At 43.1% G+C, this 26,221-nt stretch overlaps 2 protein-coding genes across 3 annotated transcripts in view; one reads left to right on the top strand and one right to left on the bottom strand.

Moving 5' to 3' along the window:
- Positions 1–26,221, bottom strand: part of LRBA (LPS responsive beige-like anchor protein) — a 367,997-nt gene that overhangs the window by 148,918 nt on the left and 192,858 nt on the right. For both annotated transcript variants that reach the window (XM_066547964.1, XM_066547965.1), the window contains 2 exons: positions 20,766–20,912; positions 18,035–18,171 (listed from right to left, as the gene is read on the bottom strand). In XM_066547964.1, the coding sequence (XP_066404061.1) occupies positions 18,035–18,171; positions 20,766–20,912 (284 nt within the window). The remainder of the gene's footprint in view (positions 1–18,034; positions 18,172–20,765; positions 20,913–26,221) is intronic.
- On the top strand, positions 12,143–14,728 carry MAB21L2 (mab-21 like 2). Its single transcript, XM_066548949.1, has one exon. The coding sequence runs from the start codon at positions 13,139–13,141 to the stop codon at positions 14,216–14,218; it is 1,080 nt and encodes a 359-aa protein (XP_066405046.1). The 5' UTR covers positions 12,143–13,138; the 3' UTR covers positions 14,219–14,728.

Raw genomic sequence — 26,221 nt, 5'->3', positions numbered from 1 at the left:
TATTCAGAATTCTGGTATTTTTTTTCTTTTTTTACAGCTACACACAGTGTCTTCATAAAAATAAACTGATTTAAAATTACTACCCTGCTAATCTATACTTTGTCAAAACTTACTGAAGCTCCATTGTATGTTGCTTCCATGTTTCTACAAAAAATTGTCTTTCGGGTTGTATACCTGTCTTCTCCCACTTAAAATTTATGGCTGGCTTAAAAATGCAGCGTGCTACAAAAATGAAAGTATCAGGTCTCAAGCAAATTTGTTAAAACCCCAAATTACCACAGTAAACCTGAATAGATACAAGCCTATATTCATATGTTTTGTATCTTTGGCTTTCATTATACTCAGCATATTAAAATGTAACATGTGCTTCTAATGACTCACATTGGAAGACGACAGAACAATTCTGATGTATATTTTAAAGTGTATGTGCCCTCCTCATAGGGGGTTTTATTCAGGTATATTTGACATGGCAAATTTTAATTCTTTATGCTCATTTTAAAACCTAACAAACCCCAGTCCTTAAGACTTTTATTTACTAATGCCATTTATTCCTAAACTGCTTGAAAATAACTTGACAAAGCTGACGTTCCAAACAAAGACCACACTTCCTGTTCTTACAGGGAATCTGGAACACCATCAATGTTTTGTTCAGCTTGCATAAGTCACAAGTGATTGGCCACAGTCCCTGTGGGCATGCCATTTCATCCAGACTGGACGGTTCATTAGTCATAATTACTATAACTGTACAGCAGAGACTGCAGTTTTATCTCATCATACATCTTTGATAAAGCTGCTTCAATTTCTGCTTCATCAGCATGTGAAGTTACATTATTGGAGCTTTCATTTTCCAATCTGTGATTACCATCGGTTGTTCTGCTTATAAAACACGCACCAAAATTCAAGATAATACACAAAGTAAGGCCACGGCATGACCACTGTTTGAACTTTGCCTTAGGAATCCTGCAGCAGTCATTGCTGCAGAGGAAGAAGAGACTCTGAAATGACAGAGTCGCTAAGAAAATTTAACCAAGGAAGTACCAACAATGCAGTCTGTAAGAGAATAAAATAAGGCTGTTGGTTTCTAATGTGAACTGTGACATAGAAAAATCTCTGTTTGGTACAAAGGTTAGAGGCAGGAAATTTCTGACAACTGCTGGGTCAATCAGCATTTTTCAGGTGGTATTTATGCAATTGCAGAAACTGAAAGCCTGAAACATAAAGAACCACGGTGAACACTGACAGCCACCGTGCTGCACTCCAGTTAGCAAACAGATGCTGAAACACTTAAATCTAATAAGGACTGCGAATGCAATCTTCAGCAAAATGCATGTAGAAGTCTCCCATTAAGGCATTTCCTTGTTGTGATGCTTGTTGCTGATTTTTCCATCTTATTGTGTGATAATAGGGAACACAAAGGCTGGTGACACCATCTGAATGTGCATCGTGTACCCATGATGGGCCACATAAACAGTCATAATCGACAGCTACATGCAGGCACTGAGGCTGCAAAAATCCCAGAGTAATTAGTGTTGTCTGAATGCAATGACATCTGTTTTCTCATGGTCCTCCAGACTTGTCAGGCCAATAAGATATATATGAAAAAATATGACAAGCATTGCAAATGCCCTTCTGAAAGGTCTCACTTTGGGAAAAGCTGAAGGAATGACATGTGCCACCTCTTTTTTGCCAATATACCTAAAAGCCAAAGCTTAAAGATTTGAAAAAGGTCTTTGGAGTCATTTTACATTTGACTATGGAAGGTTTATTTAGAACAGAGCGCTGTGCTTAGGTAAGAATATTTTGCAGCAGCTTTTGTTCTTTTAGAAAAGCAAGCTTTGTTAACAGAAGAGTAAATGTGACTGTTTATTTCTGACCAGAGTGCTTACACATCTGTGTCATTACCATCTCCTTTTTTAATTAAAGCAGCAGACACCATGTAGACCAGAACATTGTATGCCTATATACTATTATTATTATTATTATTATTATGCTTGAAGAGTGCAACAAGAACAGTTCCATAGGTGTGCCTTCTGACATTACAAAAACACTGTACCCTTTTCATCTGAAGACCTAAGCTTTTGTTTTAGGATCCAGCCTTTTTCCATAATATGCCTATTCCTCCACTCTTTTTCTGGACTGTGGCATGTTTGAGCATGTGTTTTCTCCAAGAAAGACATTAGTCATCATTAACAGAAGCCTTGACACCAAGTCTAAGTGCCTCTCCACAATGACCAAGTGGCAATCATCTTTCTCTTACCCTGTCACTGCTGATTAGGGGGTTCTTTCATGAAAATTTAATTTGCCACCTATCTACAGCTCCTCTTTACATTTCTGCAATAACGCAGCATGCCAGCAACACTAAAAATACAGTAAAGGAGGCTGGACCTGTTTATAACAAAAGGTAAGATTCAGATTGCATGGCTGTACTTTTTATCCAGGTTAACAAAAGAAAAAACAAAAAAGGCCCTGCAGGATAAAGAAAACAACCAAGAAGAAAAACTCCCATTAAATATGGAAGGACTCAAACAACCTGGCACACTTTTGATCCAACTAAATTAAATGTTTTTCCTCTGGAAGACAGCTAGCCAGCCCCTCTTCCAAAGCTTTTTTTCAACAGGCAAATAGGTAAATGCAATATCTAAACAGATTTTTACAACTAATCAATTTCGTAACTGCTCCAAATAAACAGGTATTCAGGTTTTAGCTTATATAAATATTTATTAAAGGATTTCATAATCCAGTGATAAATTTCAACCCCACTTCTTGTGTCTGTGTCACCATTGCCCTTACAGTTAAAGAGTCAGCCATGAAGAAAACAGCTTTAGCTGCTGCAGACAGATGAAAGTTTCAGTCACAGATGATACTTTGCAGCTATTCAACACAGACGGTCTCAGATTCCTGCTCTGTGTAACATTACAAACATTGTTGAACAAGATACCATAGCAATGAGTTATTTTAAGGAAGTTTTTCAAAACATTTACTCTTCTGCTTTACTTCAATTTGTCTAAAGATTTTTTTTTAATTATAAGCATATGCTATTTTGTTAACATCTGTGCACAGCATAAAACCTGACTGAATTCCAACTTCTGAAAAAAATACAGATAACTTACATTGCTCAAATAAAGTAACAATACTAGAAAACTTCATGAAATTCAGACTAAGATGCATGAGTTAATTTAACTGATTTTCCATACAGGTATGCTTAAAAAAAAAAAAAAAAACCAAACCACTACTTATTACAATTTTTATGTTCTCCCAATATCTTTCAGAATTTAATTAAGTGTAAAGCTAAAATCTGGATCTACCTCTATTAAATTCAGAAACCACAGCTATTAAATGCGAGTCATAAAAACTTTATTCAGCTTCCTAAAGCATTGTCCTCCACTACCGACCCAAAACAGCATTGGTAGTCAGAACAGAAACTGTATTGCTAACACTTTGGATTTATATGAAACCTCCAATATCTTTAAATAGTCTCCATATATGAAATTTAAGAAGAGGAAACTAGGAATTAAAAGTGGATTTTGAATGGCAGACTGTGATTGTTGTACTGCTATGGCAGTATAACCTTGATTAAATGCAGAGCAATACTAAAGTAAAAACAAAGCCCTGCCATGGTAACCTAAATTAACTACTGAAGCAGATCATGCTGATACAGAAAGCTGCTGTTTTAAGCTATTTCACTCGAACTCAGGAAAATCTTGGACTTTCTAGAGGGCACAAAATAAAGTTAACCTTCCGTGGCCGCACAGCTCCCATTGCTCTGTTCCCTGCGTTCTCCTCGGCTCCTTGCCTGACGAGCCAGGAACGCAGATGTCGAGATCCTTGCTCTGCATCCATGTCAAGTTCAAGTACGGGAAGTTTAGCTCTTTGACTCCCCCCCCAGCTCCAAGTCACTTGTCAGTAAAAGGTTGGGCGATTTATTGACCAGTGCAGGACGCCTACTGTCAGTGCTGAAGGAAATATGAGCGGGGGCTGTCGCTGCTGTTCTGGAGCTCATTGATAATGACATACCTGCCTCTGTCACCCATTACCCATACTACAAACTACTTAGACCTAACTGAAAAATCAATAGCCTACTTGCACCGGTTCCTGTGGCTGCCTCCTTTGATTGTCAGCTCCTGTCTAGGGTCAGCACTTACATGAAAGGGGCTGTGACTGCCTGATGCTTTCAGGACAACCTAACGATATGAAACTAGCCAACAGAACAGTAAATTCTGTCCCCCTGCCCTCCTCATCAATTAGGCTTTGACTAGGCTTGCCTGTAGAAACCTGACCTTTTAAGTTTAGGTGAATATGGAACTAGCTGAACACGCCATTGCCCTCAGCACTGAGCCAGGAAATCCACTGACAGGTTAAACAAAACAGAAGGTTGTAACTGTCATAATTTGCATTGCACTTTCACGCCAACAAGGGTGTTATCAGTGGGGGCAAGCCCTGGAACACACAACGCAAGCACCCTAAGTCACTCTCCTCATAAATTTTCAAGTGAAGGGAGATAAAACATAAATTCACAAATGACCGCACATTTCAAGCCCCACTTTCTTTCAAGTTCGCACTCTGGAAGCCCCCAAAGTACACAAACAATTCCCCTTTGGAGACGTGCTGGCATGCAGATGCCAGTCAGAACGAACCTCCAGGACAGATAACGGATGGGGAAAAGCCACCTGCCTGCACCTCTAAAGGACTAAAGGACTCCTGTATTAGGTTTATTGCCCATTGAGTATTTATATGCATCAATACAAAACATTAATGGAAAATACACAGACACACACCTGTATTTTGGAGCAGCAGGTAACCATAAATTATTTTAAAGTCCCCAGAGAGCCCTAACTGGCACTTCTGAGTAGTATCCACTTGTACATCCTGCATCTTGGAACTCCATTAGCAACTTCTAAATATCCCTGTGACTACAACTAAATGATAAATGTTACATTTTAATGCATGTACCCTCCTCCAAAGGATATTGACAACCATGAAGCAAAGAACTAAAGCAAGAAATCTCAGATCTAAAGTAAAGGCTGAACTATAATCTGAAGTTTAATACAACAGTTTTTATAACTATATATAGACTTTTTTTAAAAGTTAATAGGTGAATGCCTTGCTCCTTCTTTCTTCCAAAATAAATAAATATTAAAACCAAATGAAAATACCTTTAAAGTCTCTGATTAGGCCTCCTTTCTTATATTTGTATTTTCAATCAAAAATTCTTTTATGTCCTTTTATGTTCCTGCTTCCATGGCCCTGCCATACACAATGTAATCATGACTCGAAAATGCAGACAGCATGAATGATCCAAAAAATTTATAGAATTTGAACACTCAAGCTTCTTCATACCATGAAAGGACTGGCTACATCTACAAACAGCAGTGAATACTAATTTTTTGAAACTCTGAGAAGGCTAGGAATTTTCAGCGGACTTTATTGAGTGCATACAGTTAACAACTCTAAATGTAAATACACAAACTACTCCTAGAAATCCCAGGTAAGATTCAGAACAATAATTTAAGTAATGCTTTTTTACTCTACAGCTGGACCTTTTTAACTCATGCACCCTTAATATCCTTCTTGCACAAAACTGTGCAGTGCCAGACACAAAAATGAGTTCTCGGTAAATAAGTGAGAGGAAAAATGCTGCCACTTGGTTTTCAGCATTTAAGACTCAGTTCCAAAACTCCAAATATCCTTGCAAGCTTTACTTCTGAATGCTGATTCAATATATGCCAGCTGCTGCATTTAGGTTATTTCAAATGCACTTTCTGAAACTGAAATTGAAAAAGGAAAACTGCTGAATCACAAAAAGATAAAAAACTTTTTTCATTAAAGCTTCAGATAATATGTTACACCGCTATATCGGTTACATGGTACCAAATATACAATGTTTTAAATAGACACAAGCAGCACAAATGCAGAGAAGACTCCTCAAAAATGAAAGCACAGAACTGCGTTAAAGCCCTTTTAGATAAACAGAATGGCAGTTAGAATTAATATTGTACTCCAAACAAACTACAGAGCAAACACTAGTTAAAAATGGTAGACCTAATTGAGTCTGGATGGTCCCCTTTACAGACCTAATGCAATGATTAACTATGCATCTGGTAGCATGTCAAGTCCTTTTTGTGTGCCTATCTGATAGCGAAGTGAAAGGGCATGGACAGTGTCCAGTCCCAGCAAGCAAATCATTTGGAAGCAGTCATAGCCATAGATCAAAGATTTTTCACTCTATCCAGAGTCTATTTAAACACACCAACCCAGCCCCTTGTTGCAGACAAAACCAGTTAGAAAATAAGAAAGACTCCTTGGGATACAAAGATAATAAAGGAAGATAGAAGTAGAAAATGAAGAAAAGAAACAGACTGGCAGAACCTTGATTTCCATAGGCCAAGACAGCTGGTTTACATCCTAGTTTTATTTCAGATGGTTAAAGAAAAGGAACAATTTCCATCTCTTAGATCACCAAATATTATTTCAATTAAGCTATGCAGATGGCTTCTATACATTATTTGAGCCAATGCAGTTTCCCCTTTCGAGCAGTGGGAGATGGTACCTTGAACTATTTTGCACACACATTTTACCTAATTCATAAGAAAATTAAAAAGAGAGCAGCATATTAACATGGAAAAGTAATTCTGAAATAAGACATGCACAGCAAGATATAAAATAGGATTAGCTATGATTTGATTCTCTCATTAGAAGTAGCAACAAAACCCCTGCAATGGTTTTAAAAGTTGTAGTTTACTACTTTTATGTCAACATAGTACTTTCAAAGGACAAAAATTCAAAACTATGAAGTACAATGCACAGAAAAGTAGATGGTTCTAACTGTCCATTTAATTTGAATGAGGGAACAGTTAGAAGACTGCTCAAACAGGACTTCCTTTAAATTAAATAAAAATTGCATGCTTTTTCTATCAGAGCCAAAGTCAAAACAAAATAATCTGAAAATACAGGGAGGAGAGCGAGAGAGAGACCCAATATATTCTGTGCTGGTCACCACTGCTACTGAGAAGATTGAGCCCCCTCCGTTCCGTCCTCTCACAACACCCCTTCCCTTTATAAATTGCCCTCATAGAAACTCACTGAAAGGTTATAACCTGTACAGTGGCTGGTGAGGAGCAGAGGATTTCACACTGCTGTATGTTGTACTTGAAAAAGCACCTTGAAATATGTTGTACTTGAAAAAGCACCTTTTTAAGTATAAGCTTATAAACAAGGAGCTTTTGCCTCTGGACCTAGAAACTGACATTTTAAAAGAGTGTAACTCAGACAATTTTAGGTTAACTTATACATATGCTTTGTCTTGACAAAGCTGCATGAAGGTTTTGATCTCAAAAATAACTGTCTAACCAGTAAAACCACACAGGCTGCTGTCTGTGGGCATCATCACGCATATGCAGAGACTTCAACATCTAAGGCAATAAACAGAACAATCATCTGTAGCTACTGACAACAAAAAAAAAAAAAAAAAAAAAAAAAAAAAAAAAAAAAAAAAGGTGTGCAAATTAATAGTTTTTTTCATTTCCAAAATTTTGATTTTGCTTATAACATCTTGGTATTTTTCGTAATTTTAAAATATGTGCTGATTCAGCATTATTAAGAACCAGACATTATCTCTGTAGCCCACCTCTCATTTTTTTCTCAAGCAAATAAGTGTTAATGCATTCAACTGGAGGTGAAGTTGAGAAAATTCTGGCATATTGCATATTTTCACTTCTTAAAAGTGATGTTATTAGTATAATAATCAGTTATTATAAATAAAGACCAGCCAACACACATGAACTTGGTTACTTCTAATGGATGAAACAGCATGCACCCACACTAACTGCATCCAAACAAAAGGCCCACATGAAGTTTTAACAAGAAGAAAATTTTACAAAAGCACTAGAATTGTTCTTTTTAGTACATGTCTGATTCTCCCTGATTGCCAATTTATTAAAGATAAAATTACAAACCAGTATTTAGCATTCAAACCAGTTGACAGCTAAAAGAAGTCACCATTAGTCACCATGAGAAAAGAGAAGATGCTACCTTTAATGCAAAGTTCAAAGCATTAGAAAAAGTCCCTCAGTAGCAGATTGTTTATGGTTAAACACCAGATTATGAACACATTCACATTTTAAGACTGAACAGGAAAGCATAAATAAGCTACTTGAAGGAGTAGCTGGAAGCACCCCCTCTCCTGCTAAAGAAATGAAAGCTAGGGGAGACTTAAAAACATGCATGAATTCTTTAATTACCATACCACTCAATCTTCATAGGGAAAAAAAGGTACAAGATTTCTACAACACTTTAGGCTGATGAGATACATTAATGACATTGGTAAAAATGAAATCATCCTTACTCCTCCGGTGTGTGCCATTAACTATTCTCATACACGCAGACCTTAAAAGAGATCAGCAGATACTAAAGCCAAGCCATGACTCCCAAAAAAAGGTACACACTACACACCATCGAATGCAAAAGGAATTTTATCCCTCAAACACAGCACAGCGCGGGCTGTAACTATTAACCCGTTTCTGTGGTGGAGAAACGCAACGTGCATTACTGAATCATTTCTTTTCAAATCCATACATTCCCTGCAGCAGTTCAAGCTTCATCAGCAGTGCAGGAATGTATGAAAATGACAGGCAAAGGGCACTAGCTCTTTTCCCATACAGTTCTTCTATAAATGGAAGCAGAGTCCTACAAAGCACTTAAAGCTGAGAATGTTTGAAGACTGATCTCCAGGAAAAAAATAACACAATGCTAGGTTCCACAAGCAGATTAATTATTCCGTTTTCTGCAAAACTGTTTCCATTAAATAAAAGGACAGAGAGGAAACCAACTACTAGAAAATAATGGCATGCTAGCTGGGTCTCATCAGCAAAGCTGCCACGAACAAAGCATGTACAAACACATACATATTTCATATGCTATTCTTAAAAATACTTCTCAGCCCTTTTGGGAGCACCTGCTCCTGAATTCAGTTTTCCCTCTGCCTCTCAGCAAGGGAGAGACAAAGGACAGGCTTGGCAGAAATCCTTTAATAGCCTTAAGTCACTTTGATTAAACTTTGATTTACCTTAAAAATTACACCTTGTATCAGTAGCATGTTATAGAAACTTTAAAATACACCAGTCATTATTAAAAGACTGAAATATTTAACGTGTGCCACGTCGATAATCTGGTTAGGGAATCAAATGAAAGTATGCTATATCATAACGCAGCAAAAAACTTGCATGCTTATTGCTAAAACTCTGAGCTGCTTTCCAGCTTTTTTTCTTTTGTTGTTTCAGCGGTTAACACAAACCCAAAATGTTCTCTTGATGGGAAAAAAAAAAAAAAAAGAAAAAGAGAAACAAGTCTTAATGGCAGCCCTTCGCTGCTACTTTGCCATCCTGAGTGTGAAGAAAATACCGTGGCACATCCCTTGCCTGCACGGCTGGATTTACACCCGCCCGAGCTCCCTGCCGTACGAGCGGGAGGGGGCAGGAGGAGCCAAGGCAAGAGCAAACACTGCACACCGCGTCCCCTTCCCAGTATCTTTCTACAGAAGCCCTCGCTAACAAAACACTATAGCTCCAGGCAGCGGCATGCTGATGCTGGCACCGCTTAAACCAAACAAACACGATGTTTAACAGTCAAATAAAATGTCCCGCAGCCTCCCTAATGAATTTGTCAAGGACCATCAGATCACCCCCGCCCCTGCCTCATTAACTCAAGTATGATGAGACGGATTATAACGAGAGAATACAGATCAATCGGTCTGAAGACTTCAAGTGGCTTTTAGCCCTGAGAGTTTCCCTCTCTGCGGCACACGCACGCACACGGTCTTTTTTAATGGAATACAGTATCTCCTGCTGCTGGAGGGGATGCCACTTCGTTTTATACACCATCAAGGAGCTGCTGATGGACTTCTACACTAACATACATAAAAGCAGAGGTGACAAGGGCTCTTCAATTATAGCCTCCTCGGATCCTGTTCCCCCTTCAATTATTCATCCCGGCGAGAGCAAATTCCACCACAGATGAAGCTGGTCTTAATGCAGTGCGGCCACAAACGCCCAGACACGGGAGAGAAGGATTTCACGTGCATTATTTGCTGGAAGTGTTTAAGTTTATTGCTCAAATGATGTTTCTAATTAGCGTTGGGGCAATAAATTAAAGTCAGCTTTTGTTTAGCTGATTTATTATTTACTAGGGCTTCAACCTCAGGCAGGAAAATTGGTAATGAATTGTTTTAAATCTGAACACTGGTAACGCTACATCATTAGGCACCTTTTCGGGGGGGTGGGAAGGGAATCGCCCTCTCCTGCTTTTACCCTGAAAAAAGGAACGCATGTGCCCCCGCCACTGCCAGGGCCGCCTGAAGGCTCCGGCAACCTCCTCCGCGCCCAGGACACGGTAACCCCTAGGCTGGGGGCTCTCTGCGGGAAGCGAGACCCCGCGGAGCCCTCTGCCCACCTCCGCTCGGAGGGCGGATGTGCAGAGCCCTCGCCGGCGCGGAGAGCGGTGCCAGCCCGGCAGCAAGTACGCCCCGGGAGCTTTGACGGTGGTGTGTGAAAGGGACCCGCAGCCCTAAGTAACTCTTCCCTTTGCGGAGGGCAGCGGGAGGCGAGGCGTGGGACCCTGGCAGCTCCGCCGGGCCAGCCGAGCCGCGCAGAGCAGCTCCGCTAATGGAGCCTCCGAGCGCGGCTCGGGGCCAGCTCCGCGGGCACTGACCCTCCTCGCCTCGGGGGGAGAGCCCCGCTCCAGCCACGCATCGCCGGGACATCCAGGGACCGTGAGAGCAGCGGCGCCAGCCCCCTCTGCCCTCGTGGCAGCCTGTCCCCTCTCCCGCACCCCTCGGAGCCTTCCCTGGGCTCATCTCCCTCCCGACGGGGCCGGGCTCGGCGGGGACACCTCACACCGCCGCCAGCTCCGGGCACCGCGGGCCGCCGGGCCAGCCCTCCACCCCCTGGTGCAGAGTGCCCCGGCGGCAGGCAGGGAAACAGGGAGCCGATACTCTCCTCGCGAAGGACGGAGCCGCACCGGCGCCGGGCACGTCTATACTTACTTCTTCCAGCGGTACGGTCGGCACCAGACATGTTTCTAATTTAAGCGCACACAGAAAACAGACGGCGGTATTTTCTTTATTAAAATCAGTCAGCTGCAGCGAAAGGAGGAGAGCGCAAGGAACCGAGCCCCACCGGGTTACTGGGAGGCTCTGCACGGAGGAGCGCACCGCGCGTCTGCACGGGCACGGCCCCGGCCCCGGCCCCGGCGGGGCTCCCGGGCGGCGAGAGCCGCCCCGCACCGCGGGACTGCACGGCCCAGGGGAGGGCAAAGCAGCTACGCATCCTTGCCCCGAGCACTGGAGGTGTGGAAACTGCCCTCCCTTCCATCCTAAGTTCCCGCAGGAAAAGCAGATCTGGCTCCTCCGCAGCAGGTACTGACTGCCCCGGGGCTCCCTCCGACCTGACACCACGGAGCTACGGCTTTATGTCCAAACCATTCCATATTCTTATTAATACAAACTTGCATAAAATATCGTTTCCTTTTGAATAACTCAATCCTACGCTTTAGGAGGATGAAAAGAACTTTATGACACAAGATTTATCTAAATTAAGGTGACTGGGGGCAGTAAAACAAGGTGTGCCGCGCTACTCCGGTGACGGTCTCACTTTCACTGCTGGAGCCCGGCATTAAGCGAAATGAGATTTATGCCTGCGGTGAAGCCCCGGCCCGCCTCTCCCCTTTCCCCGCACACACCGGCACTGCCGCCGGGTCCCCTCGCACGAGCGGAGGGAGCAGCGAGCTCACCTCGCCCTTCACCGGCTGCCACGGCGAAATTACAGGGATTTTTTTGTTCCTCTCCCCCCCGCCCCCACATACACACCCCGCGCCGGGTGGCGGGACGCCCCGAGCCTCCCTCCCGGGCTGCCCTGCAGCCCATCCCGGCTCCCTGCAGCCCATCCCGGCTCCAGCCCCGGCGCGGAGCGGGCGCGGGGCCGCGGGCGGGAGCGCGGGCGCGTGTGCGCGCGCCGTGTGCCGCGATTGGCCGCGGCGCTGACAGCTCGGCGGCGATTGGCGGCGCGGCCCCGCCCCGCGCCCGCGCGCGGCCCCATTCATAAACTACAGGGCCCGGCGGCAGCGGCGCGAGAGGGACGCGGGCACACGGCGCGGCAGGAGCGGAGCCAGAGGCGCGGACACTGGGAGCCCCGGCGCGCACTTCCAGGGGTGGGGAGGGGGAGGAGAACCCATCCCGGGCACGGCAGCTACGCCCTCCTCCCGGCTCAGGATAAAACACAGTCTGTGCAAAGAAAACAAACAACAACCAAAAAAAAGCAACAACTCCTCTCCATACAGTCTCTCTCACAACAGTCTATGTAGAGCTGCAGGACGGGAATGAGAGATCCCAGACCAAGTGCACCCGTCTGCGCCTAAAGATAGAGACAGCCACAGAGCCGGGTTCAGCCAACGCCTCCAGCAGGAAAAGGGAAATCAACAACACCCCCTGACAGTCTGAGCGAGCGGCAGCCAAACTCATGCACATCTCTGGCGGTGCCACGGACTGAGAGAGAGAGAGAGACAGACAGACAGACAGAGTTCACTCTTCCGCTGAGGGCATTGCTCACATTCTTCTCCTCCTCTCGTACCGTGTGCTGTTTTAAACTTCGCCGCCGACCGGCTTTTCTGCGGGAACGTTCTGCGAGTCCTGGGGAAGTTTGTTTGCTGTTTTGGGGTTTTTTTTCCATGAACTATTGAAACGGCATTTTTGTCGCTGCGCGAGGGGGTGGGCGCCTGAGCGCAGAGGCAGCCCAGACTTCCCTGCCCCCATCGCCATCCAAAACTTTGCGCTCCGGGAGCCCGCGGAGGCTGCCCGCCTCTCCGGCAGCGGCTCCGGCATCACCAGCACCAGCACCGCCGCCGAGCCCGCACCGGCCCGCTCCTCCTCCTCCTCGCCGGGGCAGCGCTGGGCTTCGCTCCTTTGCGCTTCGCCGCCCTCCCCGATTTCTTTAATTGCTCTCACTGGCGCGCCGCTGCCGCCTTCTTCCCGGAGGCGGTGGGGTTCTGCGACTTGGCTGGTGCCTTCCGCAAAGCTGCAGCCACCGCTAAAGCATTGGATCCCTCAACGTACTGCGAGAGCCCGGTGTACAGCCCGGACCTGTGCCCCAACATGATCGCCGCGCAGGCCAAGCTGGTCTACCAGCTCAACAAATACTACACGGAGCGCTGCCAGGCGCGCAAGGCGGCCATCGCCAAGACCATCCGGGAGGTGTGCAAAGTCGTGTCGGACGTGCTGAAGGAGGTGGAGGTGCAGGAGCCGCGCTTCATCAGCTCCCTGAGCGAGATCGACGCCCGCTACGAGGGGCTGGAGGTGATCTCGCCCACCGAGTTCGAGGTGGTGCTCTACCTCAACCAGATGGGAGTCTTCAACTTCGTGGACGACGGCTCCCTGCCGGGCTGCGCCGTGCTCAAGCTGAGCGACGGCCGCAAGCGCAGCATGTCCCTCTGGGTGGAGTTCATCACCGCCTCGGGCTACCTGTCCGCCCGCAAGATCCGCTCCCGCTTCCAGACGCTGGTGGCTCAGGCCGTGGACAAGTGCAGCTACCGGGACGTGGTGAAGATGATCGCGGACACGAGCGAGGTGAAGCTCCGCATCCGGGAGCGCTACGTGGTGCAGATCACGCCCGCCTTCAAGTGCACCGGGATCTGGCCGCGCAGCGCGGCGCAGTGGCCCATGCCCCACATCCCCTGGCCCGGCCCCAACCGGGTGGCGGAGGTGAAGGCGGAGGGCTTCAACCTGCTCTCCAAGGAATGCTACTCGCTGACGGGCAAACAGAGCTCGGCCGAGAGCGACGCGTGGGTGCTGCAGTTCGGCGAGGCCGAGAACCGGCTGCTGATGGGCGGCTGCCGGAACAAGTGCCTGTCGGTGCTGAAGACGCTGCGCGACCGGCACCTGGAGCTGCCCGGGCAGCCCCTCAACAACTACCACATGAAGACGCTGCTGCTGTACGAGTGCGAGAAACACCCGCGGGAGACCGACTGGGACGAGGCGTGCCTGGGCGACAGGCTGAACGGCATCCTCCTGCAGCTCATCTCCTGCCTGCAGTGCCGGCGCTGCCCCCACTACTTCCTGCCCAACCTAGACCTCTTTCAGGGCAAACCCCACTCGGCCCTGGAAAGCGCTGCCAAACAGACCTGGAGGCTAGCCAGAGAAATCCTCACCAATCCCAAAAGCCTCGACAAGCTATAGGGTTAGCAGGCCCGCGCACAAAAACTCGCCCTCCGTAAACAACAACAGCGCCTAAAAAACTTTCTATTTAACGCGAACGACGACGGAAAGAGGCGGCGAAAGACACTCGCCCCCGCCACCCCCCCACCCACCTGCAGTTCGGCCTTTAAAAACTTGCCGACGGTTTTCCCGGCATAAACTCTCACCGCCTTGCACAGAAAAAGGGAAGAGCGTCTCTCCTCCTGTCCTCCAATGTGAATTTTTAAAAGCTCACAAAAAGAAGCGATCGGACTTTTGCAACTTCAAAACGAAACCCGAAAGGTACATTTTCCAATCCATGTATAGTCCTTTTCTTATGCTCTCTTGTTTGCCTGAATGTTGTCACCAAGTGAAAAAATTATTTAACTATATGTACAAATCTCCCTTTAAAAAAGTTTTACTGATGTTAAATGTATTTCGGTGCCAAGGTCAGATTATGTGCCCCACAACTGACTTGTTGCAAATAGTAATAAAAATATTACTTTAACTTTACGCTGACTTTTTGTGAATGGTTCTTAAATTTAGGCAAATACATTCTTTCTGAACCTCAGAAGGAATATTTTTTTAAATAAACGAAACCACGAGATGTAAAGATAGGTTAAATGCAACACCTAGCCCAAGCCTTAACTCAGCATATTGACTGCTGTTTTCTAAACCTCCTTCTAGTTTCCATTAAAAAAAAAAGTGCATCTAAAAAAAATCTTATATATTCTGTAGTTCAGCATGTGACAACATCTGCTATATTTCTGTTACTCTAAGGTTCTGTTCTAAATCTTGAAATATATGAAGCATCGCACAGCAGCTCGCCACAGAATTACAGCATGCCTTTTCCTACCCTACAGTCAGGTTTTTTTTCCCTGTATTTTTTTTTTCCTTATGGTATTCCTTGTTTCTATTTTTCCCCGGTAAATCTCGAGCGCTGCGTTTTGTTTTAAAAATCCACCGCTGTTTGCTTTCGCTGCCCAGAGAGAACGCGCTATCCATTTGACTTTGACACGAAGGAAGTATAGATCTACCCTGAATAATTAATGCCATTTAGAGCAACCGGTCGATATTTTTTTTAAACAAACATTTGTTTTTGCCCAGATTTTTAAGTACAGCATATAATTGCACCGCAGCATAGTCAGACCAGGAGATAAGCGGGAACCCGTCAGGAAACCACCCGATTCTACACCGGCACCCGGGCGCTCTCTGCCGATCTCCTTCCCTGCCCCAGCCCCCTCTCCCAAAGCGAAGCTCTGCCTGATTCCCCGCAGCTATTTCGCTTTAAGCTTACTCGGGACGACTGAGAAATACTGGCAGGATTTTTTTGGGGAACGCAATCCTAAAAACGTTAGCGCTACCCGCTCGAGTTGCCCGAAAGATTGCAACGCTGGCTCGGAGCATTTCGAGCAAGTTTTCATATCCTTTCGTGGGCCGGGGTCGGGAAAAAAACAAGTCTAGTTCTTGCCCCAAAGAACTATTTTCGTTTCCTTTTGGACGGAGACGGAAAGAAATAACCATTCAAACTTGAGCTGCTTTTGCCTTTAAATTTAAAAACGAAATCCTCGCTGGCGGCAGCAGCCGGGGCGATGGAGCGGGGCCACCCTGGCCGGCGGAGCGGGCACACCCCGGCCCCGGCCCCGCCGCCGCGCCCGCAGCCCCTCCAGCCCCGGCTGAGCCCCACAAGCCTTTTGTGGAGCCATCTGAGCGCTTTCCACAGCGCTGATCCCGGATCACCTGGCAGAACGGGATTAGCCGTTCCTTCCCAAAACAGCCCAGAGCCCACTATAAACTCTGATCGTATCGCTGCCGATGCTATCGCTACCTAAGGCAGGTTTTTCTTCAGGAACTTGTCACAATGTTTTCTTTTCGGTAGTTTAGACAAATATACAGGGAACTTAAATTTATCAAACAGATGAAGCCTCATTAATTAAGCAGGCTTGCGGAGCTTACAGCGGATTAGTTGTTGGGGCTTTTCTTTTTTTTTCAGGGGGCATTTTCTACAGCAGCTCCTCATCGCTACCAAGGTACATTGATTTCAGCACAGGGTGGGGCAGGGAGGCGTTAATGCGTGAAAAGATGCTGTTTGTAAGATTACATAGTTTTAAAAATAAAATTATTCAGATCTGATTTTTAGCTCCTCCCCATCCCTGAGACATTATAAAAGGTATTTTTTTTAATTTTAAGACCTCCAGCTAAAGTGCCATTGCAAGCAGAATGTAAGAGGTGTAGCCAGTACTTCATGTAACCAACCTCTCCTGTTTTAAGAACTCTAAGAAAATCTCTCAGATACAGAGTAAAAGATAGGGTCAAAGAAAACAAGAATGCCTGTCCACAGTTAAGAATAAAACTCTACCAAATACTGGGAAGAAGGAGAAAAGGAGGCTAACTATATGTTATATGTCAGTATTCCCACAAAACATGTAACAGGAATGGTAAGAATTAGTAACTGCACTCAAAGACCCTATGTGCTGAACACGAAAACTAAAAATCCAGAATAATGCAGATCTGTAAGACTTTTCTCATGCTGATACAATACAAAGCAGAACATTTTCGATGGAAAATGCAATACAGGAACATATCAAACTAACTTTAATTTCACATTTATATTCTTTCCATCTTTAGATGGGGTTTTTTAGTTAAATGTGGGGGGGATTAATGAAACATAATAGAAGGATACAAGCATATAAAAATTTTAAGCACTATCTCAGATTTAAAATAATTTCCAATATATTTCAAAAATTCTTCAGGACCAAAAGAAAAGTTAAGTCTCATTTATGATATCGCATAAAATCCCAATTCTAGTTAATTGCTTATGTTAAAATCTAGCTCTAACAATTTGAGAGCACTGCTTTTCGACATAAATTTTTTCCAGGTAGGATTTGATAATCCCAGCTTTCAGACCCACCTATGCCATTTTTATTACAGACAAGAGCAATTTACTCAATAGGAACAAAGAACTGAACCGGTGCTTAACACGCAAGGTATTTTCTCTACAGACAAGTAGAAAACCACAACTCCTTCCAGCAGTACCCCTCCCAAAGAAATTATTACCCAGTTCAACATTAGGCAGGTATTTAAAAAACCAAGAGCCGTGACTATGCTTAAATTGAGAGAATATTTACCAGTTGTGTCCTACTTTGAAAATGTTGCTGTAACACTGCAGAAAACATTCAAGTGCAACATTATTAAGCTAATTGCATGATATGCTCCCTTTGAAATTGGAATTTTATTGAAGGCTACTAATTTTAATCAGAAGACAAGTAATCAAGGAACTCAGAGCAAATAAAGTTTGTGGAAATTATCAAGTCAGCTCAGAAACATATTTTAGAAGGGCAATTATGTTTTATGCTTAGGCACAATAAATAATAACGGGCCGAGTAAAATGTGTTAGAGAGTAATATGACAGGACCACTGCAAACTTAGGAGTGTGGGAAGTTCAGTGCTGTTTTACACTAACATTTGCTAAAATCAGGAAAGTAAAACAACGTATTAAGGCTAAAAGCCTCACTGAACTTCCCTGTATTCATACAGGCCAGTGATTCAAGATGTCTTTATTTCAGACGTGTCTCCCTGGAGCTTTATTCCCAGCAAGCTAATTAACATTCAAGTAGGGTTGAATTGTGGGAGGGAGAGAAAAAGGAGCAGGAAAGGAGGTGTCACCTATGTGAAGTTCAGCAACATATATGGTCAGTGGCAAAGTTATTAAAGCAGCAACACTGCAGCCCAATAGAGGTAAAGGAAGTCAAGTGAAGAATTAAAGGTCTTGGGTAATTTGTCATCATCTCTCAGACCTCAGGGTCAATGATCTCTTACCTTTGGGTCGATTTTCTTAAAACTAGGATCTTCTTCATCCACCTCAAAGTAGAGCTCAGAAAGAGTGATGGAAAGGGTGCCTTTCACTACTACAGAGGGTGCCACAAGCTGAGCTGGTGTGCTGAGGGACACTGGACCTGCCAAAGCAGGAAAACACCAACAATGTTCAAACTGAAAGGAATGCGAGTACAAATTATTCACTTTTCAGGCCCAAGGACATTAAAATAAAGCAAAGAGCAGAGCTCTTCCTTACAGAGCAAACCCCTTTTTGTCCCGGAAAAGAACATATGTAACAGATTTGCAGTGTCTCTGTGCTGCTGAACACTGAGGCAGCTGCAATTGCAAACTGCTGCATACATTACACAGAGCTGGCTTTAGCATGGCAGTCTTCAGCTTTTACTCAGACACATCTTCTGTCCAAGAAACTCCAGGAGTTGCACACCTTCTGTTACATGAAATATAGAGAGTGCACACATGAACACTCAGAATCTTACTGTCTGATGTGTTCTTTAGTTACTGAGAAGTTTTGATAGCATTTCACAAAGATGAACACTGCAGTCAAGGCTCAAAGTTGTCTAACTGCAAAGTGTTCCCTCATGGATGCTGGAAATCTATTGTTAAGGTTACACAATGTTATAGAGCCTAAAGTACAATGTTTTAAAGATGCTTTTGATTCCACATTAAATATTGTTCAAGGATTCCATACAGTGTTAGTGTAGCTCGGGGACTGTGGGAGTAAACAGCTGGAGGGTTGGTTTCCAACTGAATGAATTTTTATTGGAATAATCACATCTCCACAGGGCTTATCACAGGGACAAATCAGACTACTACTGAAAACAATAGGTTCAGCATTATATAAACTAACACACACAGAACGAAAACAGGTTATGTTTGTCATCCAGCTGATTAAGAGGCAAGGAAATGAAGTTACATGGCTGCAGTATTATTTGACTTTTGTAAAACAGAGGAAGATACTAAAGTGACATAGACAATTTTGTTTTAATAAAGCATCTATAAATGAGGTACACACGTTCAGGTAATCAACGTGAGAATAACTGACAAAAAATTCAGATGAATTGTTATTTCCATCGATTGTTAGAAGGGTGATGGTCCTTAATCTCGCATCAATCTCAATGTGTGCCACTAGGACAAAGGAAGAGATGCTCTGCTGAGATCAGAGCAGCTTTGCTCTCTATTCCCAACGTACAAATACATTGTGTCTGCAGATGGGCATGAGATAGCTGCGGAACTGCCATGATTTCCCAAAGCTCACCCCCACAAATGGACAAAATAAGAAGCTATGTGTTCTTTTGCTGTCTCCCTTTGCCCCCTGTACATTAGCATGTAATCCAGAGGAGAAATAACATTTTTTCAATCACTCGCAGACATTCAATTACAGGGCAAGCAGACAGATGCAGAAGCTGGGGCAATCCAGGTCCTGTAGAAGACCCCTGACAATTTCCACTTCATTTCTAACCCACACCACTTTATTAGTAAGGATTACTTCTTAATCCTATTGCCATTGTCAAGATTATATAATTAAACTCCCCTTTCACCTCTATTACAGTATGAATGTATTACTCAAACCAATGAATGAATAATAGAAAGAAACATGGAAAAGGCTGTTGAGAAGGAAGCTCATGGTAGAAAGGGAAAAATAAAAGATTCATATAGCGAAATGCCTTTGCATCATTCTTCCATGACTTTATTTTACTTTACTCTTCCTGTGCAGGTTTTCTTTTTCCTTATGCTGCATTTTTAACTTTGCTTTTTTGTCTTAAAAAAAAAAAGAGTGGAATGCAGTTCAGGGCTAAGCAAAATGCCAAAAAATAATCACTTTCAGCATTTTCAGTGAATTATCATATGCATGATCCATATCAATGTAAGAGTGTACTACCAGCTTCTCAGGCAACCAGAATTATCCAATAAATGGTATATTTCTCTAAATTAAGTGTACATGGAATACCAGATGAGAAGCAAAAGAACACAGAGAAGTTTGCATTTTCCCTGTAAAACCCATGTTCCTCAAATAGCAATTGAGACACTTTATATAACTCGCAGTCTCCGAACCACTGGTTACTTTGGTTTCACATTTTGAACTGTACAGAAATGGACCCTCTCCACTGAGATTGTGACATCAGCAAAGGTTGCATGTGATTATGTAAAATTAATTAAGTTGAATGATTTGAAGTACTATTTCTTCTTCAGGAAAAAAAAAAGGAATCTAATGAGGCCATGGTCTGTGGAGAAAGAACTTCAATGGGGGAATGTCAAGGGGTTTACATGAGTCAAATCCAACGAGTGTACAAATCCTCTACATGCAAGTAAATAACCAGCACAATTTTATAGATTTAGCAAAAAAATTAAAGGTCTCTAAAGCCTTAAATTACAAGACAGCTTGCCTAATTGTCCCACTAAGTCTGATGATTTGAGTGGAATGAGGTCAAGAAAACAAAAGAAGCCCTTTTCAAGATAGAGCTATTTTCTGTAAGGAAGGTTTTCTAGAATAGGTATCTTCTGCAGAAACAAAAAGGCAGAGAAAGAAAACATACAATTCTCCTCAAATAAACCTTCAGTATCTGAGCTGAACAGAAAATTATCTTAATGACCCAGTTATGGGAAGTGTGTTAATTATCAGTGTGCATCCCAAACCATGATTCACTGCAGAGATGGGGAGATCAGAACTTCAACAGTGAAGAAGCTCAGGAGAAAATGAGATAGGTGACGTTACCTGTCAAGTTCTCCACTTCTCTTTCCTCCATGAATGACATGATATCATCATCACCTTCCAAGAGAATCTCGCTTTCTGAGTTCTGGTTTCCTAAAACTTGACTCTTGATGGACTGCTTTCCTTTGACAAGTATATCCTCATCGGGAGCTGAAATGAGACACAGTGCTGTCAGGTCTCAGTGACATAGGAGTGTAATTTTATTTTTTAAATGTAAGTTCAGGAAGAAAACTGCCTAGGATAGCTGCGGGAAGTACCTGTCTTAATCCTCTAATGTTAGGACACATCTAGTTTTAATCCTATTAAGCCAGTGCTCTCTGCAGCGTTCAACTCTATTTCAAGTGTTTATGACAGAGGGGAAAAGGATACAGCAGACTCCCTAGCCCTGCAGCCTTCCTTGGGAAGTGGAGCTGGAGGAGGGTCCCCCATGTGTCACCCTGACCCGCAAAGGACACGGGACCCCGCCGGGACACCCCCGAGGCACGGCCCTGGAACGGGAGGCGCAGGCCGGGGCCGGGAGCGGCGGGACCCGCCCGGGGCAACGCCACCGGCGGCCCCGGCCCGCAGCCCCCGGCCCCGGGGCTGCTCCCGCCGGGAAAAACCCGGGAGCAGCGGGGACAAGGCGGAGGGAGAGGCGCTGGAGCTGCCGCCCCGCATCGCTCCCGCTCCCGTCCGCAGCAGGCCGAGGCCGTGAGGCAGAAAAGCCGCCACCCCTCCATGCCAGGCGTGAGGCGGCGAATCTGCCCTGGGAGGGCGGCTGGAGGCGGGGAACAGCCTGCACCTGCTTCCAAGGGGCACGACCATCCTCCCGCGGGGCATTGCTGGGCTCACGGCGGGATTTTCGGGATGGAAGGGAAGCGGCCAGGCATGCTTGGAGCCATGTTCCGCCCCGCACGCGGTCACCGGGCCGGTAAATGTGTCCCTGCCGTGCCCGGGCAGCGACATCCCCGCCCCGCACGGCCCCGGGAGCGCCGCGGAACCCGGGAGCGCTCCCATCGTCCCCCGACACTGCCGCCTCGAAATCTGTTTTATTTAAATCACCGGCTCAAAGCAGCAACAGAAAAAGTAAAAAAAAAAAAAAATTAAAGGAGATAAAAAAAAAGTGTATTAAAAAGGAAAAGAAAGATGTAATTACTCCTTCTATGCCTAAGTTTTGCTGTGGTAATGCCAAAACACAGCAGTGTATGTGTCCGGGTTTTTTGTTTGTTTGGATTTTTTTTTTAAGTTCAAAATTAAAATACTGTTTCTTAAAAGTTACACTGAGAATACCCATGGCACAGCCATGTTTGAAAAACATTCACCAAACACATCAGGACCAACTAACTTCAACACACTGGTGACTGCTCACTCTGATTGCTGCCACAGTTGATTTGAAGTTCCACGGGCTCCCTCTAAAAATATGCTAATCTGCAAACATTTACAGAAGGCAGCGACTCCCCTGTGGCAATACATAAAGTTTAAATTGTGTAAGTAAATATGGGCACGTAAATTGCAAATAATAAAACCTTTTCAGCTCAGTGAAAAAGTAAAAATGAAGTCCACTCACCAGAAAGAAAAAAAAAAGAAGAAGAAGAAAAAAAAAAGACCAAAACCCAAACTATAAAACCCCCATCATAACAACAACAACAACGACCAAATGACCAAATACTGGTTTTGGTTTAGGCCTCGACCTTACAAAGAAACCCCAAACAACCACAACAACAAAAAGCAAACATAAACCTCCACCTCAAACCAACCAACCAAAAACAGAAATAAAAGGAAATTTAACTTGCCATACAAAACAAAATGCAATTTATACATGCTCCTTTTGCCCTAGCAATAGCTGTCGCTTGTAAGAAAGCCTTAAAAAATTACTGCAAAGCTTTAACTGCATTGTACAAACACAAATTTTACTTTCTTGCAAAATATGCTCATGTAAATAATGATAACTCAGATTCTGGAGTTGTTCAATGTGAGTTGAAAAACCTTCTTGTCATGGAAAATATGCAGCTGATATTTAGGAAGGTTTTCCTGTAATTAACTCCCCCTTGAGGATTTTCAGTTAGCAGCAGTAAAATTACCATCAGTGTACTAACACACACCACATGCACTCTTAGTCACTGCCCTACCAGCACTCTCTCCAAGATCAAAAACAGTAAAATAGAACAAAACTACCTCAAGATGAAGTCCAAGATAATAAATTATTTTCTTTCTTTCCCTTTTTGTTCTTTTTTTTTCTTTTAATGCAGGCAAATTATATTTGTTGTTTCAAAAACTTCATCTGCGCTGTACATACCTGCCATTTTTTGCTTCCTCTACTAGAATCTGTGTTATACTGAAAATGCTGATTTCAAATTAGCTCTCTACCTATTCTTATTTAAGATTGAATTCAGAGCCAAGATCAAAGGTTAATACTTTTATACTTAGTACAACTCGTCTAAAATGTTACTATGTCCTTCAGTCTTTAAGAAAAAAATAAAATCAGTATAGCAGCTTCCAAACCAGAGATAACTGGATAACAGAAATATTGCCCTATCTTTTTCACTTCTCAGATTTTAATTCTTTCCCCAGCTACTGATATTCTGCCGATTCAAAAGCATACATCTTAGGTATGTGCCTTTTTCAATAGGAGATTTTAGACCCTGAATTATTTCAGTCTATTTGTGTAAACTTTTTTCATCTCTTTGCATATGATGTTATTTACCAATATTTCCTGACATGCATGTAATGGGTGTTAAAGTTAAACACAGCTTAAACACAGGCAGAGGAAGATGCCTCTCCACACACCTGCAGACACCAGCTAGTGAAAGGCAATGCTACTGGAAGGCAGTGAGACACCACACTCTGAACCAGAATCTGCTTTTTCTGTACAGATGTAAATAAAGCAAATCTGCCTTTTCTGTACTGGTGTGCATAAAGTACTGCATCTGCAACCAACACTCTCATGCTTACATGTGTCCCTGCACAGACCAGAATATATTCCACATGGATTCACCTATTCTTCTGTAGATAAATGCTCTGGTGTAGGCAGGCCATGGTCTAGCTCTCTTTATATATTTCCTGGTTAGAGAGATGTATGATGGAGCATGACATCATGTGACAAACTCCAATCCCACATAAGCACAGAGTTATATTACACTGGATTTCATATTTCAGGTCACAAACCCTGCTCTGCCTTCTCTAAGGCACTCTGCCAGGCCTGCCTATGTTGGTGTGACCAGACCCTCTGGCTCCAACCCTGCAGCTCTAAGCACAAACTCCCACACACCTTTCCAAGATCAAGATCTCAAGGCCTGGCCTATGTATTGCTCTGAACACAACAGTCTGCTAGCACACAACTTCTTTTTTTTTTTTTTTGTAACTGGTAATTATACCAGGAAAAGCAACTGAAGGAAAAGGTGTATTTACAAACCTCCTTACTATGTATCTTTTTTTTCACAAAGGGCTCCCAGAAGCTTCCCTCTACTCTCCCTACTTCTTTCAAAACATAACAGTGGAAAAAACCAATCATTTTCAAACCAAGTTTTTAAAATATTATCTTTCTAGCTGAGGCAAAGCAAACTAACCAGTCGAGTACAATACTGGAGATGATCTCCTGCTGGTCCCTTGCAGCCACAAAGCCCTGAACTCCACCTATTGTCTCAATGGAAATTCTACAGACTATTTTAATCCCCCATCCCCAAATTTTTAACAAACATCAATTAAAAACCCCAATAAATCACTTGTTAAAAAGTTTGATAAAGTATTTTCTTGCTGCTAAAGATCCCCTCACAAAGATTGCATTTTGGGGTCAGTTTCAAAATAGCAACAGGTTTATTCTTTTTTTTTCCTCCACATTTATATAATTTTGGTTCCATTTCTATATAGTAAGGTGACAGGAAGAATAGAGAAGAGTTAACTCTTTCCATCCCAAACTTATTACCACAGCAACTTCACCTTTCTTTCCTTTCCCCACAATACACCATTAGACTGACTTTTATAAATAGCCAGTTTGGAAGGATCCTTTTTTTTTCCCTTTTCCCTTTGAAAAATTACCTAAAGCCTTTTTTTCCCAAGCAAGTTAATGTGAACTTGGGAATGGCAATTAAATTGTCAGAATTAAAAAATTTGTTTTTAACTAGAAGGTAGCCAGAAGTATAGTCATGGGGCTGGTATTGATTGTCTGAACAGAGAACATTAGTCTTCAGGTATTTATTCTGCCACCTCTGCACCAGAGGTTCTCCTTCAAATCAAATCAATCCTTGGAAAAGATTGGTTCTTGCTCCTAAGACACATAACTAGGCTGCAACAGAGCTGATTGTTGTTGTCCTCTCTAGGTTTTACTGAACAGTATCTAGGCTTCCAATTGTTTCTGAATCAGTTTCACAGTTGCAAATTGTGATGATTCTTGCACTGTAAGTTCTCTGGGGTGGAGAATACATCTAGCTGTATTTGTAAGACACCAAGCAGTTGATAATGTGTATCTTCTAATGAAAGTGAGCTAAAATCCATGTTATCAAGCATGGTTACTGCTTGTACTGTTCCATTATTTATGCATTATTTTCCCCTGCCTCACTTTTGGCAAAATCCCTTATGTCCAATTTCAGGTTTTGGTCTGTGATGTTTTGAAAAAAACTTAAATAGGCAGTAGGGAACCTTTTATACATTATCTAAAAATGCTTTTGTTTCAGAGACATGTAAAATGAATTGAAATGGAATAATTAATGAAAAATTATTGATATGAAATCATAACACACTGGAGCAAATACTCTGCAAATACTTGGGATATCTACATCATGAAAGTCAGGTTCCAAAAAAATCTGAGAACAATTGGAATTTCTGATATGAAATTGGTTAATATTAGAAGTTTATAAACACAATTCAGAAAGAAATTGAACTGTACTTTCTAAAATTCAAGAAAAAAATACCCAAACAAACTAAAAACAACGCATCAAGAAAGCCAAATCCAAAATGAATCAGCAAAAATCCCAACTATCTTTGCCCTCCTATACATTGTATACAGGTTCCAGCTGAACTTGAGTTTGTACTTTGGTCATAGATTTTACAACTTGCCAGTGGAAGTCCTTGAAAAAAGACAGCTGTATGTGTACACACACTCAAGCAGACAACAACTATCCATAATTTCAGAAATCACATTAAATAATGACTTAGGGTAAACTAAAATATTCACTGGATAGATAAAAAACCAGAAAGACTACAGATAACAAAGGCAGTATGAAAATTCAGAACAAAACAACATCAGGAAATTAAACAAAATAGAAGAGCGTTAAGGATGTCAAAATCTGAATAGAAAGGCACAGAGAAAACAATTATGTCTATTTAAATCACCAGAGTTAGTTATCAGCTATGCCTATTAGCTACTTCTGAAATAGGGCAATTTTATTCATTCTTCCTTTGTATTGACAAAAATTGTTGTCCTGTCAATTACAAACTGATTATATACCACAGCCCTTGAAATATAGCATGGGTTAATGAAAATA

Source organism: Molothrus aeneus, chromosome 4 (genome assembly GCF_037042795.1).
Source record: "Molothrus aeneus isolate 106 chromosome 4, BPBGC_Maene_1.0, whole genome shotgun sequence".
NCBI classification, from domain to species: Eukaryota; Metazoa; Chordata; class Aves; order Passeriformes; family Icteridae; genus Molothrus; species Molothrus aeneus.
This window is presented reverse-complemented; position numbering and strand designations above follow the sequence as displayed.